The 21,240-nt window shown below is 36.8% G+C and overlaps 1 protein-coding gene across 2 annotated transcripts in view; it reads left to right on the forward strand.

Moving 5' to 3' along the window:
* Window positions 1–6,768: 6,768 nt before the first annotated feature.
* MS3_00003406 (uncharacterized protein) overlaps window positions 6,769–21,240 on the forward strand; it is a 29,959-nt gene continuing 15,487 nt past the window's right edge. The window contains exons 1-4 of one of the 2 annotated variants that reach the window (XM_051211195.1): window positions 6,769–6,958; window positions 6,989–7,186; window positions 8,376–9,082; window positions 10,140–21,105. In XM_051211195.1, coding sequence (XP_051073242.1) covers window positions 7,093–7,186; window positions 8,376–9,082; window positions 10,140–10,307 — 969 coding nt within the window. In that variant the 5' untranslated portion in view covers window positions 6,769–6,958; window positions 6,989–7,092 and the 3' untranslated portion in view covers window positions 10,308–21,105. Of the gene's footprint in view, window positions 6,959–6,988; window positions 7,187–8,285; window positions 21,106–21,240 lie in introns of those variants that run through there. The other variant, XM_051211196.1, reaches the window with a different exon arrangement.

Here is a 21,240-nt window from a genome sequence, read left to right on the forward strand (position 1 = left end):
ACATTATACGTTAAAACAATTATTCTCGAATCGTAACAGCATTTGAAAAAGCGAAATTCTTTTCATGTTTTAGACGGTGCGACTTTCTGAAAATAAAGAGTCTTCTCATTATAAGTGAGCTACTTGAGAATGAAAGTGCAAAATACGATCTTGATTTTCATTTCAGAGGGGTGTATGGTCTGTGTATTTCCTACTACCGAACCTTGAATTAATAACAGTTAGCCAAATTATTTCGGTCAGTATTCTTCATTTGACGATACACTCTCATCATATTCAAATAACAAGTAGGTTTAATATTCACCTCTGAGAACTAGATACATCAGGCCTGCCTCCGCCAGACCTAGTGAAGCTAACCCAAATGAACTCAGACAACTCGAGGCATATTGTCTCCAGTACTACCTTTCACGCACATTAGTACGAAGCGTACTCCCCTTTCCACCAACCAGATTTTCGGAAAGAGAGGTGATCATACTGATCTCCACCGCTTTATGCGGATTGGTTGATCAGCTTAGACCATTTGTTTGCCGCTCACGTTAGCTAACGAACAGTGTTCAGAAACTCCAAGGTAAGATGTAAAGCTATCGATCGGTCTTTGCCTTGAATAGTTTTATTGTGAAATTGTATAAAGGTCATATTACGTAAGGCAATCCTGCGAAACTTACCATTAATTCTTTCCGATTATGGATTGTTCAAACTGTTTGGAATAACATTGTTTTTAATTGCCGACAATTAAACATATGAGAAATGTTGAATGATAATACTGACAAGCTGGAGCTTCGAAGTGAAATACATGAAGCGGTTTTGTGGTAGAGAAGGTGACAATCGTCAAAATATAGAACATATCGTCATCAGCTCCACTTCGGTCGCTAGTACATCATCGTTAAAACACCACTGTTTATAGTTCTGGAACAAAAATATCAAAATATACTCATAAACTATGCCTTCAAAATAACTGTTTACTGTGATATAGCAGTTATAAAGAGGTTCCACACATTGATATAAACATGGTCAGACTTTAGATGGTAGTTGGAGGTAGTCAACAGGAAACCCTGGACCCGGGTTTCGTGCTACTTGCCACTCGTCAGCAAGCTGTACCTGTACCTGCAGTGTCGAGTCACCTAGACTAGTGGCCACATTGCAATATGATCGATAGCATTCGATCTACACTAATAAGGACTAGACAAGCATGACATTGATCACTACTCAGTGATCAATCAATTGTGATTACATCTCAGTCCTACAGGAGGTTAGTCACGGCTCGAATAGCTCAGTGGTAACGTCTCTGACTGTGAAGCTGGGTGACACGAGATCGAATCCGCCAGGGAGCACCAGTTCCCTCAAGATTACAGGTACACCTTGCTGACGAGTGCCAAGTAGCACGAAACCCGAGTCCAGGGTTTCCTGTTGACTACCTCCAACTACCATCTAAATCTCAATACATAGTGCCCGCAGTGTCGAGTCACCTAGACTGGTGGCCACATTGCAACATGATCGATAGCATTCGAGCTGCACTAATAAGAACTAGACAAGCATGACATTGATCACCACTCAGTGATCAATCAATTGTGATGGTCAGACTTTAAACCCCTCGAAATAGAAATAATTAGAATGTCATATACCACTTAGTTGAGGCCTCAACAATAAAATCGTGTGAAGTATGACATTGACGACTTTATGTTATCATATCGCACTCAAAATCGAAAATACAATGACACAATTGACTAATTAAAAATAATAAAGCAAAGTAGAACAAGGAAGCTCAACATGATAGGACTGACTAGTTTGTTCTCCAGTTTCTCTTTAACTAACTAAAACCAATATATCACAGTGGTAGTTACTCACAACCAAAGTACTTGTTTCACATCATGTTAACGAAGATTTGTCGAAAAACGGCAAAAAGCATATGAAAATTTAAAAGTACCTAAATTGATTATCATTTGATCTACTAGATGTGAAGATTAAGAAAGGACCAAAAACTTTTCAAAGCATAAAATTTTTGTTAAAGTTAAGTATAAATAATAAATGAAATGAGTGAAGCTCGAATAGCAAAAAAGAGTTAAAGAAAAGAACTTTACTCAGAATTTAAAACAGGATATTGAAGAAATCACTAGTGAAAGACAGAAATTGTCATGGCAGTGCGAGATAAAAATGCATTTTGCTAATGTTTTTCTACAGTTTCGACTTTGTTGCAAGGATGAGTTAAGAAAAACTTGGTATTTACGAAGCTATTTGAATATCAGCTACTTCAAACAATTCTGAAATATTAACGTCAGGTCTATTATCATGTAGATGGCAGCAATAGCACTAGTGAGAGCAACTCGACCTTTTAATTTCAACTTCTATGGAGTGCACTAAGAGATGAAGAAAAGCACACTACTTTCTGTTCTTCCAGTGCAAGCGCTTTAAAATGAAAATTTAAACTGATATATACGATTGCAAGTAACTCCAGGTGAGGATTTGATAACTTTAAAATGTCTCTTGAGACAGCTTCTCTGATACATTGTAGCTAACTAAGTGATTAAACAGAACTTTCGCAATTCAGGACTTAGTCTGGGAACAATTGGTATCTATATTTTATCACCTACGAAGCTAGGTGGTAAAAAGACAGACCTTTGCGACTGCGTGAGTTTTCGTTTCCCTTTTTTCTTGTTTTTCGCACTTACTGATAAACTTTTGTGGATTGTTGTTGTCCTTCAGACACTCGTGAAGTCTAGTTGGTAATTCTTTTACCTTCTATCCCGAAAGCTTTTCTCAAAACACGTATGGATAGTAATCTAACCGAAACCGTATAATTGTTTGTAAGGCAGAAATTTCAGCAATTCACATAACTCCCTCTTCAGGTGCCCCTCAACGAATAGACCCAACCTCATGGCATTCCATACTGAGCTGATTATCAGTGTTGAGAAACTGGAATCGACCAAAATATTTTCGTTCAATTTTAAAATTCGCATAAACTACACTTTATTCAGCAGATTTGATACGCGAGAAGCATGTTTATAACTATTTAAAACAATATATGTGTCGTAATAATTCCTGAAGTGCCGTTACGTCTAATGCTTGAGTTCTTTTTGTTCATCCTGTGTTGCCCTTAAATCAGTCTGCTGGACCGGCCCTAGTGGTCCAGCTATGAAACTTCTTTGAACTCAGTGGTGAAAATTTTTTGAAATGTAAACTGTATATCTATAGTGGATAGTACTAATAGCTGGTTGAACTCATCTTCTGGTAAGTTAAGAGCGTCCCTGTGTTCACTTATGATTTGCATATTTTCATCCAGTGGGGTTTTAAGAAATAATGATGAGATCTAAAACGAAACCATAAATTTGTCGGCTACCTTGTCTTCTAGCATTCTGATGACTCGAAGGGATCTTTCAAACATCATGTAGAAAGTTTTGAAAGTACCTGTTCTGAGCATGTGTCCAATGAAGCTAGCATCTAATACCAGTGTAGTATCTGTCGTTTGCCTCCCAGTTGTCTTTATTTCATGGCTGAGGTATTAACTCGTTACAGCCTCTATAGTTTCCAATAGTGCATCTGCATCAAAGACTGGGGGTTGAACAGCGTGCTTAGGTCTTACACACTTTTCCCAAGATTCAAAAGACATCCAGATTAATTGATACACGTCTTACATTTCGCTTCACTCGGGAGTATTCATTTCAGAAGTTATCACAAATATGTTCAAAAGTTGGAACTGAAAGACCTTTAATCACCTACTACCCCGACCAGTTCCGGAATTTCATAGTTACCATGACACCAGGGCGTTTAGATACGACCGGATTACTGATGGTTATCATGCCTTTGAAAGTTGATCAGATTATTTATCTATGTTTGGACAGGCGGTTCAATCAATGAAAAGAAGATCAATTTTGCATGGTGGGCTTGTTTCATAGCTCTAATCATCATTAACAGGATTCTTGAAAGAGGTAAGAAAATACGTGAACACAAGTCAAAACCTTTTTTGGAAATGAATACGAAAAGATTTGCTGACAAGCGAGGTTGGACCTAGGTCATCTAGTATCGAATTCCGATACCCTAAGTTTCTAGAGTCAGGCTATTGGAAGTGACTCTGTTCGGTTTTGTTTATTATTAATTGAATGAGAGGCATTTAACAGTTGGTGAATTCGTCCCATCAAGTCATTACCTTGCAGTTGAGTGGTTTTATTACAGTTGTGACTCATGTCTTGAAGTAAAGTTTCGATTTAGAGCAAGAAGGATTCAACCTAGCGTACTGCAAGGAGAAATTTATGTTGTTACTCACAAGTTAGAAACAAATTATCTTACCATGTAACAAACAGGAAGCACGTAGCACACTGTCGCGCATAAATTCATTAAAATGATCTTACAAATAGTCACATACGAAGCCGCCGATAACAGAGTAGAAATCGGTGAATGGAGAAGTCCCTTATTGGTGATCAGTTCTAAACATTTCAAAATGTTCGGATTTTCCTTTTCTTGTAGATTTATTGGTTGATCCCTTGTGGACCGAATGGTGCTTGCTGAAACGCTTTTGAAAACACCCTGAACACTTTCAACACTGATCAGATAGCGAGCACTATTCATTACACTCGAATGCTGCCACCAACTATGGTTATTGCCGGAGTATATCTGAGTGCCTGTTTTCCTAAGGTGACGAATTTCAGTTTGTGAAGACTTCATAATATTTCAAATCTGTGAATCGTCACTTCTGTCGCCGGGATATATTCAAATTTAATACTTTGAAGCATTCCATTTAGAACTTGTCATCCGATTAAACGCACCTCAAAATTTAACTCTTCTAAATGATTTAGACGAATCAAGATATCCAGATGAAAAGAAACTGATTGGATGTATCCGTTATGAGGATTTTTAAGTAGAGAGTATGTTGAATTATGGTTTAGGTCTGTATGAAGTGAATTTGTCTACACTACTAGAATGATGGATCTAATCTCAAAAATTGTAAATTTTTAACGACTAAGGTTTATTAGTTAAGAGTTGAGCTCAAACAAATAAGTAAATGTCAAAATAATGGAGCTCAAGTATCCATTTTCTTTCTTATCTCCTAGAGGCACTAAATTTTCTACTGTCTTATATTGAACATTGAAAAGATTTGTGTGTTTGAGCAGGTAACCTCCAGATCTACTGTGACTGTCACACGAGCTACATAAAGACCTGTTCACTACCAGTCTGGTTTCTTCTATCAACAGAACGAGGGTTACCTACTGGCACGAATGATTTGTAACGATGTGACTGCCTAATCTATAAGGTCTCTTGTGGAACTCACAGTATTGCCTATACTGACTAGTCCCATCGCGACAGCCACTAATATAATATCAAGAACTGATAAAGCACACATTCGGGTTGGATATAGAATAATATGTTTAATATGGAAATTGTGTTCAGCTTCAAAGATCGTATGGTTGATAATCAGTATCACTTCAAACACACTCCGTTGTTTTCGTTCCCTCTCAAGCGTAAGTTAACACAAAAGACTTTCCAACTTATTGAGATATATTTTTTCTCTTCTTTTTTGCTATCAAGTCAATTTATCATTCAGTAAATATCTAAGAAACTGGTTAGATATATTGATTACTATTTAAACGTTATTGAATCCTGTTTCTACTGGGGTTATTTAAAATATTAGTGACAGGGATTTTCACTCTGATTACTTCGAATGTGCTGAATCATTACAACCATGGTATAAAACCAGAAGAACAAAACAAATATGATAAATATGAAGGATATGATAGGGTTACAATATTATTAAGAATATTAAAATATGGTTTCACGAACAAAGGTCCGCTGTAAACTGTAAAATCAGATGATGACGACCTTACAACGGTATAAAATTGGTTCTTCGGAAACGAACCAGAAAGATAATAAGGGGTTTGTTGTATTCGTTATCTTCATACTTGAATACCGAAGACCAACGAATTAGGCAAGAAATAGAATATCAATTTTCCCGAATATATATTTCAGTCATATATTTAACTAGCACATACAGGAGTAATCAGCAATCAAATTATAACAGGGCTGGGCGGATACAACTGGACTAAAATAACAGTGGTATAGAAACAACATCAGAATTAGACGTCTTTGTAATAAACCGGATTTACATTGGCACTGGCATTTAGAACCACCAGAAATTGTATTAAAATAGAAATGACACTGGCAATGTAATATGCAGCATTTGAAGTAAGGTGAAATACACCCTGGACTGCATTACATTGGCCTAATCTTCATTGTATTGATATGGATACAAACTGTCCAGAGTGTAAACTAGTCGACAAGTCTGAAGTAATTATAGGTCAACGTAGTAATGGAATACGGTCAACAGAAAGCTAGATGGATGCAAAACTGAACAAAGGAATATACTGAGGGAACTCACGTGTAGAGCATCATAGGCTGACGAAAAGAAGATATAAGAATAGAGTTTGAAATAAACGGATAAGTTGCTTAGCAAACCATTTAGAGTAGAAGTTCGTCTCACGACACCATTTCTGCGATACAACGACGACGTCTAGTTAAGTTCTTATTGACAGTAGTTCACGTTCAAACCAGCAAGACCAAGCTCGGTTTCAAAAGTTTGATAAACCGTTTATATTTTGATGTTGTTTACCCCTATATTTCGTCCTTTCTATTCGGCAACCAACGATCGGAACACCCTATGAGAACAAGTAATATTGGTTTCATGTATAAACCCCCAAAATAAAACTACGTCTCAACTATAAAAATATACTGTAATAGTTAATAAAAGAGATACGACCAACTAATTTTACTATTGAGGATTGAAAGTCGCAGGCGGCTTTTCGTTCTGATGACCTTGATCCCCAAACCTGATAAAATGATCAGTATTGGACGCCTAATCGAAGGCATTGTACCGGTTAGAGTTAGTGGCAAGGTAGACTCTGTTTTCACTATATAACCAGAACTTACTAGTGGAAGAAAAAGCTCTGCGCGCTTGAGAGACCTGCAACATTTATAAGTAAATTAGTGTTGTTCTGACCCAGTTTAGACTCACTAAAGTTATTCGTATTTAACGACGATGGGAGCATATGTCGATGCCAAGATGTTCATGCCTACATTCTTGGAGTAGACTCTAAGCATGACGGAGTAATTATGTTCGTATGTACCTACAAGTTACGTTGTATATCATTTCGACATTTCGAGGAGATGACTAAATGGGATGACATATTAAAAGCTAATTTGAAATGTAAGTCAAGTTTTCGAGCTCTCATATATGGTCCTTAGTTTTCTTTCGCTAACGGTTGGCGTCTGCGCACATAACTTTAGATCATTGAGTATAACCTTACTTGCTCTGACATAGGTACTCATGCTAATTGTTTAATATTGTCTTTAAATGTTTAATTATGGACAACCTTCCGAAACATATAACTAAAAGAGTACTTCGAACAAATTCGATCTAGTTGTCTCCGTTTGTATGCATATGTGCTTCCCACTTTTGCTTAACATAATACCCCACTTTATCGATAAAAGTGTGGAGATCGCTAGACTCATCGTTCCTTCCAACTTCGCTGTTGTATTCTAGTAATGAAAATATATAAACCTTCAAGGTTTTACTAAACTGCCCAAATGCCTATTCAGCAATCTGATATCACAGTCATTTCCAATAAATCAAATGCAATTACTATGTCGGGTGATACTATAATGTTTAGCAATCAGCCTCTTACAATGTTCAATCATTTAATAGACTTCGTAAGTATATGTACGGGTCGTCCACAACATGCTCGAACTCAGCCTGTTCGTCGTCAGTCATTATTCCACGAGTTTTTTGGTCTGTGAAGCACGATCTCAGTCATTATTTTAGAGTCAACTGGTAACGAACCTATAACGAAACAGCTGTCATTCGTATTAGCCTTGTTAGTTTATGTACTGATTTTTGGCAACATGATTCAATGGCCTGTCACCAACATTCAGTATATGTAAACAGGCTGTCTCAATACTTAAATATTTTTAATTGATTGATTCTGAATAATTACTTAGCTTAATGGATATGAGAATGGGAAACACTATTTTTGCCTTCGTTAGAATGATGATCACTTGGAACCAAGACTGAACAGTTTTGGTATAACGTTTTCTTTTATGCTTTTAGTTTTCGACATAATTTCCAACATTTTGGTGTCGAGCCGAATAATTTAATTTTTCCTAGTAATGAAGATGACTTTCTACTGCAAAAATCGTCACTGATTGTCATTAGTTTAATTCGGCTTTTATCAACAAACATGCATCCTATGAGACAACCACTTCGTTTAAAAATAATCTATTCATTGTGGGTATCAGTGTATGAATCAGTTTATGACTATCTTACTAGCTGCTTTTAAAATACGTTTCCTTTATGTCAGTTTCTTAAGTTGATTTACTGTTTTTTGTGCTCCTTATAGGTTCATATTTTCATGCCGATTTGATTGTTGCTCCTAGAAACAGCATTTTGTATAGTTATGCACGTCATAGGAGACGTTTTCCACTCATTCAACGACCTAAAAACCAGATTTTCTCATCTTTAAGAAAATTATATCCTACATTATGCAGTAATTCAAGCGATGGCTATTTACATGTGACACGTGATCGTATATGTTTCACTACGGGTCCAGGTTGTTCCCATCCTCGTCTCTTAGCAACATGGACTTTTGATAATGATGAAATAGTGCAGTGTGGTACTGCCCGTGTTCAGAACGCTGTAAGAGGAAGCTTCACTGACCCTCCATCACTCTTTTTTCTCACTGCCTTCCCTGATCACCCTGAAGCTCCTGGAAGTCACCTTTTCCTATCCAACCGTGCTACTGACTTATGTGATATGATTGAACATACTAATCAAGCCGCAGTTTATCAAGCAGACTGGAGACGCCTAACTTGTTTAGCTTCACTTATCGATCCCTCTGATTGCTCTAAAAAATGCGATTCTGACCAGACTATTTCTTTATGTAATCCTATCCACCCTGTTACCAGTCGTGTCTACTCAAATTCGACTCAAAATGCTGCGATCATTTCTCCTACCAAAAATCTGGATAAGTGGGTTAATGATGAAGTTCCTATGATAGATTCACCGCCCTCGTCCAACAAACTGACTACCAGGAATACTGTAGCACAGGTAGTATTGCACTTTACATCGTCATAATTGTGTACCTCAAAACTCTTCTTAACCATGTTTGGCCACTTATTTACTTGTTTTGTCATGTTAGTAGGAATAGTATTCTTACGACCATTTCTGCTAACAACAGCCAAATCACGGTAACAGTGCTTGGCATATTAGCTTATTGCTTGTTGACAGTGAGGCGTGTTCCCACCTCAATTATAGTTTTCTAAATACGTTGTCATTCGGATCCAGTGCTCTTCAGTTTCTCTTACTTAAATTCATGTGGTTTCATAAAGGTTTACTGACAGCCACCGTGTTTGCTAACTAGAATACTCACCTCAAACATTCCTTTTCAAGTTTTTACCAGCATACAGAGATTGTTAAAATAACGTTTTTAGATTGAATATTCTTGTGTAGCAGAAGCTTTGACAAAATTCACAACATTTTAAACATCTTGAAGGAAAGGTTGTGTACGTTTCAGTTCATTTCTCACTTTTGTCGTACTAATAACTCCGAATAAATTATCGTTTGCTTGTCGGTGTTTGATTTGATATGAAGCATTAAGAATTAACCTTCCATGTGTTTCGAATTTCGTAGACTGAATATATTTGTTGACCAAAAAAATATTTGTCTGGACATTTTTATCATATGTTAAGGCTAATCAAGTTGATGTTATAATTCAGATGGACGATTACATAGAATAGCCGAATTAGTCATTGTCTACACAGTTTGTGTGATCTTTGTAGGGAAAATGCTGGACTACCTTCTTCTTTGGTGTTGTCTAATGACAAGCACATAAATAAACGTACTGATTTAACTGAAAACGAGAGTTGATTGAGCAGTTAAAGTCCTTATCTAAAGACTCAAACTTCGTATAGTCCCCTATCTTTATCGGTCTTATTAAACTATGGGACAACTTTTAAACCAAAACTCATGTGTTTCTGTTGGACGAGTATTCCACCTTGCTTATTATATTGCACTTCAGTCTTTGTCATATTGTGATAGTCGGCTTGGTAGCGATATATATGTTCATACTATTCCTTAACCTAATGCTTTATTTTTTTTTGAATAGATGAAGATTAATTCAGATAAAAGTTCAAAAAAAGTAAAGGAGGAAATTCATGTTGATTCAGTCAATGATAGAAAAAAATGGTGGGTGTTGTTGATTATTGTAAATACGTTTAAAGTTCATGATATTAGTTATCTGTATATACAAGAATTCCAGAAGAAAACCAGTTGAAAAATAGAGTACGAACGTATATTAGAGTCATCAGTTATTATAAACATGGACTAATTTACCATAGCATATTAGCACGACGAAATGAAATTAGCAAGCTAAATAACAAAGGAGATCGAAATAATGTAGTAGCAATGGAAATGGGACAGATTAAGCATTGAGATTATTGTTTAAAAAGACAGTCGAAAAATACGTATGACGGTATCTTAGCTTCATTCACTGACAGTGTCCATGTGTATGTACTATCGAGGAGTCGCAAACAGTGGCGAAAGCACTTTATTGTCTCTGATTTACAATAGTTCGCCATCTAAAGTCAATCCTTGATGAAAGCAAGAAAATTGAACTAATATTCATAGCTCATCAAAATAACACATTGTTAATGTTTAGGCAGAAGTGCGGTGCTGCAATGCACTTGATTATCAATCATAAAATTATGTCTGTCTTTGAAAATTTTAGTAGTCTAATGTTTTACTAACTATATGTCCATTTTCAAATGTCTGCGTACGTGTTTTGGATACCATATTTCAACTCATTTGAACGAAAAGCTCAACAAACATTGTGCATCAAATGTATCGCAAACATATGTACAATTATGTTTGTAATAATCTCAGCAATCAAAATTCTAAGTAATTCAAAAGTTCCACCCAGTAGTCTGCTTGAAGCCTTTATAGGAAGATGGTCAAAATTATCAAAAATAAATAAGGTTGAAATCAGTTTTATACTAAGCATCTATCCAATCATGTTTAAATGGTTATTTAGTATTAGTATTAATCGGGAAGCGTATGTAACAAGAGATTTTGGGATTCAATATAAAAGTAAGATATGGAATGAATGCATCTGGGTCATTGCGAACGATTTAGCTCCATGTCATCCAAAGCCTCCAATCACTAATCGTGGTTATCTCGTGGACCCTAACCTACATTTCTCAAACCAATAGTCAGTGAATTCATGAACTGACTTCATGTTTTGATTTGGCCGCCTTAGATCTCTTTTAATCTACTCCTACACTAGCAACCACCACTTATCAGGGTAATTAGTGAATGGGTATACGTGATGCATATCTTAACAAGTCAGTCGGTGAGGATTCACTACCTTTCTAAATTCATGCCGAGATTTCGTCAGACATCAATCAATGAGGGGCGATAAGATTCTCAACAAAAGTGAAGTGGCCAGCGCAGTTAAATACTTCACTGCATATCGCTTGTCCATGTGTTGACGCAAACCGGTCCCGAAGTAATGTTTTAGATTTAAAGGGAGAGAAACATATCACAAACATGTTTGCATTGTTGCTCCAGGCAATCAAGCGACGGCTTTTTTTGTCAGCGTCTTCAATAAATGCACCTACGTCTCAGCCGTATTCGTAGTTAATAAATGTAACTCCTAATAAGAAATAAAGCCCTGAAAAGTTTGTTAAAGGTGTTATTGCTAATATAATATCTATCAAAAAGTTACATAAAAATGGAGATATTAGGCACCCCTGACAAACGCCGTTTAAAGATGACATGGCTTTATAAACGCTGACTCAGTCAATAGTTTCTGAGTAGACAGCCCTTTCAAGGATTTTGGGCTTCTTTGGTAGGCCTTTCAATGATAAACATTGCCACAGAACCTCTCTAACGACATAATCGCGTGCCACCTCAAGGTCTAGAAACTCTTTTCAGAGTCGAGTTCCTGCGAGTATGCTTATGTTCTAGCACCTGATGAAAAGTGAATATTTGGTTTGCATATCCACATTCAGGTCCAAGACTAGCTTGGTTTTCCAGGTTTTGCTCTTTACGGGCCCTAGGTAAGGGATCAAGGCCTATAAAACCTAATATTTCAGGCACTACATTAGTTAACCTTTCAGAGCCTGTCGGTCTCCCTAGTTTTAGATGACCTATATCCCTTCCAAAATCATTAAGAGTTGAAGAGTTTGTGTCGATTTGCTATTCAAGTTGATTGGGCTTGGAGAGTAACTAAAGAGTAGCTGGAGGTCAATTGGTCTATTTCCTAGTGTTCTGCCCTTTTATCTAATCTAGATTAATAGTGAATAATAGTTCCATCCTTTTCCAAGATAGTCTCACTAACATCTATCTTTTTAATACCCACTTTCATATTAACTCTGCTTTTCCCGTCTTCTTTACTTTCGTCGCCTACCACTGCTCACGATCGTAGCATAAACTTTTCGTTTTTTTATATCTGAGTTGTCGCTCTTCATCGCTCTCCGAGCCTCTGTCAGTTTAGTGAATGCCACCTGGTCTTTCCTAAGTTGCCGTTTGATATCACTGCTGTATTGACAGCTGCCTGGATATCGTTCCCAGCTTCTTCAAGCTGGACCATTCCTTTACTATCGACTAGGTATTTAGCTGATACTTCCCTGAATATATCTTTGACCTTTTCATCTCCGAAATAACATCTAGCTGATCTTCTTGCTGTAGCATTCGTACGCCCAGTAAAACACCTGAAAAGTCTTGCTTTCACTAGTGCATGATCAAATTCTATGCGTACGCTCCAGCGTGAGCAGCAGTCTTCTATCTATCCTTCAACGATGTCTGATGGGAATATGAAATATTTATGCCTATTATTGTGCTGATATTTGAAGTCGCTAGGTTAGACGGTGTCTTTAAGCACTCACCTTTCAACCATTGTCTCAAGCTAGAGTACCTTACCAACCATTTTGGTTTGTGGGATCAAATCGTATCACTGGCTCTCATGCATGTGATGCGTTGCCTAAAGGCAAGTTTATAAACGTACCTGGCAAATAATGTTAGCTACCATGATAACCGATTCTGCGAATCTGAATAATAGCTAATCTACTAAGTTATGTGACAAAGGCCCTATGGATAATAAAGAAATAATTACTTTTTGCTTGAGAGTAATGATAAGTTCACACTTTTATCACAAACCTTCCCTTTTACAGTTATTTCAAGTAGTGCTGAAATTTACTTTTTCCCCCCAAATTATGTCAGGGTTTCTATGCATCCAAGACGGCGTTTGTCTAGCCATCCTGTAGCAACATATCAGTGCACTTCTCTTAATAGTATTAATGTAAGTCCTATGTAAATATCAATTAAATCTTTATTAGTTAGTAGAAGTTAAATGATTTCTACTTGTTTCTGCATTATAAGCCATATAAATATTATCTTTTTTCATTTATCAGAGGAATAAAATGGTCACATTAGCTTCGATATGCTTTTTGTAGTGTTTTTTATATTTCGTTAGTGCAGCTGTCTTCTTAGTTTTGTAGATGCTGAATATCATTTAGTAGAAGATATGTGGATAGGGCATCATTTAATTATTTTCCTTACGTGTCTTTTTTATTACTATTGAAAGAGATCTTTATGTATCTGGGTGTGAATATTTGCATTCACTTAAGCCAGTAATTGATCTCAAGTCGATCCAAGTTTGTTTATTGCACTGGGAAACTTCATGAAGAAAATATGTCTCACCTGTTTTCTATCAAATATATAGCAACAAAATGTGATATACGATATGATTGTTTGGTATAATCTGATGCTTTACAAATTGGATGGATAATATAGAGTAAAAAGTACTTAATATGGTCTTTAGATTTTCAGCTTCATCGCTCTGAACCCTTTTAGTAGACCAGCACTTTAGCTTTAGTTTCTTGGAGTACCGATTTCACCTATTATTTAAGTCTGAGGTTACGAAACATTACTGAATATTTTCACCTACATAAACATTTACATATTTGCCATTTTTTATCAAGTAATTTTGAGGATTGTGTAGAAGCTAAAAATTTTGTTTCCTCGATAACTAAGTATCACTCCTAACCTGCAGATGAATGTCTGTTTATTTTAGTTTTGAAACTTATCCTACTGTAATGAAGGTCTAATTTGATTAAAGCCTCTAAATACCTTGGTACGGCCGAGGATGGAAAGAGTCAGCCCTCCCTCTCGAAATGCTCTCACATTACCACGTGCATACAACCACTGCCAGGGAAGTTCCACTTATTGCCTTCTCGCGGTGGGGTGTTGTTTACGAAATCGAGAAGACAAAAAGCGAATGTCCGGCGCTTTAACCGGGCCAGTGGGTATTGAGGATTCACCTAGGGGAGTTGGAAAACCCTGATTCCAAACCAATGGCACACATGGGCTCCACTATCCTGAGGGAACAAATGGCGTATGAACCTACTGTTGGTCACCGGCTACCATGGGACTACATCTCTTGATGTTGCCCCACTGCCTTATGGATCAGACCTTTAGGTCGAAGGCCCCAGGCGTGGCCCCCTAAGGAAACCACCAGTTTCGGTCTGGGCACCAGGGCAGAATCACAGCCCACACACAAATCAAGTGCCTTGTGTGGCGCATATCTATTCGGTGCCCCTTTGTACCAATATTTTTCTGTATTTAAATAAATAAATAATGCAACTTAATGATTACTTGTTGCATCATAGGAGATTTTTAGATTACAGGAAAGGTCAACTGTTATATTCTTAAGCCTCTTTCCTTAAACAAATTGAAGTATAGTATACCATTTTCTCTTTTTGCAACAGTTAAAATGCTTTAAATCACAGCAAGTCTTTAGCTCAAAAATTAATTTTCTCAATGTATTTACTCGGGCAGATTTGAAGCATTTTTCTGAATTTCATGATATGATTATTCATTTTCTTTCGATTCTTTATTGAGCAAACAAAAGCTAACATTGGATAATGTTCATATAATAAAAGCAACAAGAAAATGTGAAGTGTGTCAAAATATGATTGATGTATAAATTCATTGTTTTCCCAGCTCATAAAATGTAGTGTTCATTTCCATACTTCTATATTATTCCGTCAATTGTTAGTTAGTAACAGCCTTTCTTATTGTTCCTTTGATACTTTTAAAATTGATAGGTCACTGTTAACCCCAAATCTTATCCATACTCTGGTCACACACACTGTTTACGGGAATGTAATATTTGTCACTGGAGAAGGTAAGTAAGGTGTTTATATTATATGAAAATTAATTCATGACATGTTGATTAGTTTTTAAAAAGAAATACCTAATTATGCAAACAGTTGTGCTGAAATGTTCTATTTCCATCCCCACTTTATAGCCACAACTTTAAGTCGGTACATACTTTACCTATTCATTTATGTCTTCAGATTCCTCAAGAACTATCCTTTCACAGTAAAGATTGACATAAGCTCTGTCCTTAACGTTGGTGTAACCAACGTAGCTATTAAAAGTCAGCAGGCATTACAAAGGAGATCGAGGTAATAAAAACAACATATACTAGCATCATGTTTGTTCAGGGATTTCGATAATATCTCCTTTGTTTGTATTTGTACTTGGTTCACCCTGATATTAATTTGGTGAGTTTAGAGTTACTACATCTAACTGCTAACGTCTTAGTATGATACAAAGTGTATTCCCGAAAAGATCACATATATACAAGTTTCATGTAACGGTCATTACGTGATATGTAGTAATTTTTATTTAGATTATCACAAACAACCTTGATTCCTTGCTAGACTAATTGTGATCGAGGCATAAAGAAACTTTAGGTCACAGGAACATTTGAACCGGTAGCTTCTTAATATTAGTTTATATCATATCAACTATAAGCAGGAGTTAGCGTAATAAAAACATAAGCTAAGTAAAATTTTTAGTTTCAGTTCAAACAATTACTCTTTAAAAGATACGTCATGTATGTAAAGCATCTCAATTTCCAATCAACAATATTTAAAATGTGTAAATGTTTCAGTCTCAAATATAGTTACTTCAATAGGTCTCAAAGTCGTAATATGAGATATTGAGTCAATGCACGTGGTTATTAACTGAAGATCCAAACAGTGTACTGAGCTGTCTGTATCTAGTTTTCACAATATTAGACATGAATAAAACCCTTCATGGTATATCCCAGCGGAACAGATAGGCCCACTCATTGTCTCACTTTGAATCTCGGACATCTTACTATTTTTACGTATCAGTTCTGTTTTTGAACTACATACCATCATTTCGATCCTATTACTGGTTTATCGTAATTGTGCGAAGCTTAAATGATATGTACTATGTCGGGTTAAGTATTAAACAGTAGTGAGGTTTCGAAACAGTCCCACCTACAATTATGGTTTATATTTTTGTTGTATAATTATTTAGTACTTAAACTACCATATATTTGTATTCCCCTACATGTAAGCTTTCGCTTGACTCATCTACTGTCTTGTGTCTTAGCTTTCCCAAGTTATTGTTAATTTATTACCAACCTATCACTCAGTCCTCTTCCACTTATGGCAAAGTTATAACCATTTTGTAATTCCTTAATTCTGTTGACATAGGGTCAGAATTTGGCTGTTTTTATATAAATTCAAGCTTACATACTTGCTGAGTTTATATTTATTTATTTATTTAAATACAGAAAAATATTGGTACAAAGGGGCACCGAATAGATATGCGCCACACAAGGCACTTGATTTGTGTGTGGGCTGTGATTCTGCCCTGGTGCCCAGACCGAAACTGGTGGTTTCCTTAGGGGGCCACGCCTGGGGCCTTCGACCTAAAGGTCTGATCCATAAGGCAGTGGGGCAACATCAAGAGATGTAGTCCCATGGTAGCCGGTGACCAACAGTAGGTTCATACGCCATTTGTTCCCTCAGGATAGTGGAGCCCATGTGTGCCATTGGTTTGGAATCAGGGTTTTCCAACTCCCCTAGGTGAATCCTCAATACCCACTGGCCCGGTTAAAGCGCCGGACATTCGCTTTTTGTCTTCTCGATTTCGTAAACAACACCCCACCGCGAGAAGGCAATAAGTGGAACTTCCCTGGCAGTGGTTGTATGCACGTGGTAATGTGAGAGCATTTCGAGAGGGAGGGCTGACTCTTCCTATCCCCGTCGTACGAGGACACTTGCTGAGTTGTTCTCTATTTTCGAATTTGCTAGTGTGGTAAATTGCATTCTGGACCAATAGTCATTTTGTGTTACTCTCGTTTTTTATCTCACATTTATCGTGTCATTGGTTAGCCGAAGGTCGTCAGTACTGGATAGACAATGTAGATAAGCTAATGAGTACATGATTTGGATCAATACAACTGCTCTCCTCTCTTACGGTTCGGTCTCACATGTCCAAATAACTAAACAAGAAAATCTGATTATTTTCATCGATACAGCGGTGTGATATATAACACATTTTTGTATCAGATGGCCACTGGTAACCTTTAGAATATCGCTCCTTCGATTAAAACATATCGTTTAAACTGACCTATATGGTAAATAAAAACCTACTGAAAGCAGTCACTCTGTCAGTCATAAGTAACGTGGAACCTGGCTTTCTATTTCTTACATCGCCGAAGCATTCACCTTACATTTAAAGAATCCTGAGCTAAATATGCATCGAAACTTATTTAACATATATTATCGTCCTAACCTATAGTTTTCCAAAGCCATCAGTTCCCCTTCTCATACCTCCCGCAGTAGGTTATTGCTGATCGTATCTGGTTAACGATCACTGAGGATCTTTGGTAGACTTTTTTGATGAAAAGTACAATTATTTATAAATAACTGTCTACGCAAAATATTCAATGTCCGTTGGTCGAACATCATCAGCGGCAGCCTACTGTCGGAGAGAACAAACCACCTTCAAAATGAAGAGGAAATTAGGAAAAGACTTTGGAGATAGGTGGGACATACACTGCGGAAACCATCGAACTGGATCACATGAAAAGCCCTCACTTGGGGTCCTGAAGGTAAAAGGAAAGAAGGGAAACCGAGGAACACATTGCGTTGGGAATTAAAAACAGACATCAAAAGAATGAATAGCAATTGGAAACAACTGGAAAGAATTGCTCATGACAGAGTTCAGTGAAAAATCCTGGTGGGCGGACTATACTCTTCTACGTGAGGTAACAGGAGCAAGTAAGTAAGCAAGTACGTAAAGTCATCTCTTGGTCAAACCATGTATGGAGTGGCAAATATCCTCCCAGCGTGGTCCGAGACAACTATACGAGACTTTATCGTGCTCTGATCTTGGAGCGATTGCTTGCCATCGAGTGAATAATACTAAAGTCGGACGCATTGTGCTAGATGAAGATGGTAAATCAGTTGATGAAATTGGGAATCTTCGTCGATTGAAGTGATTGGAGTATACATGACGTATGCGTAGTCACTGCCTACATTAGCGGGTGATGTTCGCTGGTGTAAGAGTAGGTAAGGAATAATCTAGGTGAAACAAAACATTAGGCGGCATCATGTAGGCAAGTGCAGACTACCTACTTGGGGTTCTCGTGATTACTGTAATCAGTGGTTAGAGGCTGAATAACATAGCTCAGAATCGTTCCTAATGTCTTAGATGAATTCAGTCTCTGTTTTAAAATACTTTTATGTTTTGTTTCACGAATCCATTCTTTTCTGAATATTATCTATACCTAGTGTTTTATGCTATCATTGATATTGTCACTACTCCTACTACTGTGGGATTTGTTTTGATAATTTCATCTTGTGCTGAAGTAGTGTGGTAACTTAAGTCGATCCACACGTGTCCCAGGTTCTACGTTGCTTATGACTAATTAACCCGAAACTATTTGAGTTAGAGAAGTTGCATTTACCTTTTATCTTTGTCCAAAGCATGAACATAACAGTGCTTGCAATATCTGAACCAGTGTCCATCTGAATGTTAACAGGTGTTCCGTTAACCGAAATCTCAGTACATTTTCACTTTGCAACCAAATTAACACTCGAAATGTGCCTTATACTGCCTATCCTCCATTGACTTTTGCGGGAATCCGTGTTAAAGCTGAACTATGAACATGACCAGCACCAATAGGACCTTGGTCACTCTTTTACCTAGATTTTAATGGGCCATTGCAGGAAAAACAGTTCCTCATTATCATCGATTTATTTTCAGAATGAACAAAAGCTTTTATGGTGAACACTCTTTTCACAAATGCTACGGTATGGAAACTTATATTGATTGATCGTTCTAGACTATCACATGCAATATTTCTGACAATGGAACACTGTTTACCTCAATCCAGTTCGAGGTTTTCTGTGTGGAAAACAATGTCAATCACTTCAGGTTCCCATCATACTACTGTCAATTAAATGGTCAGACAAGACGGGTTATTGATTCGATAGAAAAGCAGTTCAGAAGGCATAAGGGGAAGGAGCAGTAGAAGAAATCGTACAGAATTTACTGCTAAGCTGGCACTCAACACAGATTCCCACAATAGTGAGTGAGAAGTCCCCAGCAGAAAATATATTTTAGCGGAAAATCCGAATGATTTCTCATAAATTGGAATTATAACTGTAAATGATGCTGTTAACGCTAAAAGTTGTTATCTTGAGAAAGCTTTCTTGGTGAAGAGTTTCCACAGTTTCAAATCAGGGTGGTTATATGGCATAGTAGAAAAAAACAGGCACAGTCATACACTAAATGAAAGTGAGTGAACCTATGTGGAGGAGATTTTCTAATCACATAAGAGAAGGGTGTAAAGACGACTCACTGATGTGAACAGAAAAACAAGAAGCTATGTGTTATGTCCCGACAAGAATAATGAATGGTAACTTTTGGGATCCATTTATGGACCAATACTAAACGTATATTTCTACTGTATAATTATTAAGTAACTAAACTATGCATATTCATATCCCTCTTATTATAAGCTTTATTTTGACCCATAAACTATTATTATACGTTTTACCATTCTTGAGTTATACCCAGTATATTAATTAATACCTCCCTCATTCACAGCCACATCTGGCTAATTCTTGTACAAATGTTGTTTCATATTTTATTGGTACGTTGTGGTCTGTTTGATTGGTATATAAACCGAGTATGTTTGAAATACATGATTCATATCGCGGAGGCTCGGATTGGTGTTCTGGACTTAACTGGCTGGGCTAGGCAGGAAGCAGGACCAATCAGGGCTCTGGGCTGTTCATACGGGTTTACGCATCCTTGGTCCGATCGATAATTCACTGCTCCCTAATCGGCGGTCACAAGTTATAACACTATGATAAACCACGGATACTATTTTGGGACGTTGTCATTTAATTCAAAGCCTGTAAAACACTGAAATTTATTATCCCCCCATAGTTTATTCTACAGACCATAAACTTTCGTTTGATGTATAATTCACTGCCATACCCATTTTTCATCCAAAATTACTCTAGACTCCCAGCTTTGGACATAATTGTATTTTCTTAACTGTTTGTTCGTTATGGCCATGTTAGTCATCTATTTATTCATGTACCTTTTTGTGATAATCTAAATGGGAATCGGTAATAAATCGAGTGGTGTTCCACTTGCCTCGTCTTCTTTCGTGCGCGCTTGTCAGCCAATCAGGTGATAGAATGGTTTTTGTCTCTCTTCTCAAGGCAGTTAGTCTCACTTCGATCGCACTCGATTCTAGCCTCGAGGCTAAACCAGTCAGCCTATCGTATCAAAGTCTTAATTTAGATTAAGACAAGCTATCTTCTGTATATTGGTGGGTAGATAGATCAAGGACGTAACACGCAGTTAATCGCAGATTGAGAAACCTTACTGAGAGAAGTACTAATAGAAGATCCAGTGAACAAAAAAGCTCGAAAAGTTTGAATTACTACCACAAAACTAGCCCGGGAGATCGCATTAATTACAAGAAGGACATCTAACCTCCAAGTCAATCCATTTGAAGTATCGTACTCATACATATCCAGGTAAACCAGGGAAAGTGTTGGGATTGGATAAAATGCTAGATCTTATTCAGTTTAATATTCCTCTTAATTTATTGTGATATTTATCCAATATAACGTTCTCTTGTATGAATTTTGTTTAAAACCAGTTTGTATATTTCCCTTATTTCACTTACGGATGATATTCATTAAGTAGTCATCAAATACCAATATATATATATATATATATATATATATATATATATATATATATATATATATATATATATATAACTTTTAGTCAATAAGTGACTGGCATATTTTTAAAAGACGAATAAAATCCCCATCTGTCATAAGTTTTTA

Source organism: Schistosoma haematobium, chromosome 1 (genome assembly GCF_000699445.3).
Source record: "Schistosoma haematobium chromosome 1, whole genome shotgun sequence".
Taxonomy (NCBI): Eukaryota; Metazoa; Platyhelminthes; class Trematoda; order Strigeidida; family Schistosomatidae; genus Schistosoma; species Schistosoma haematobium.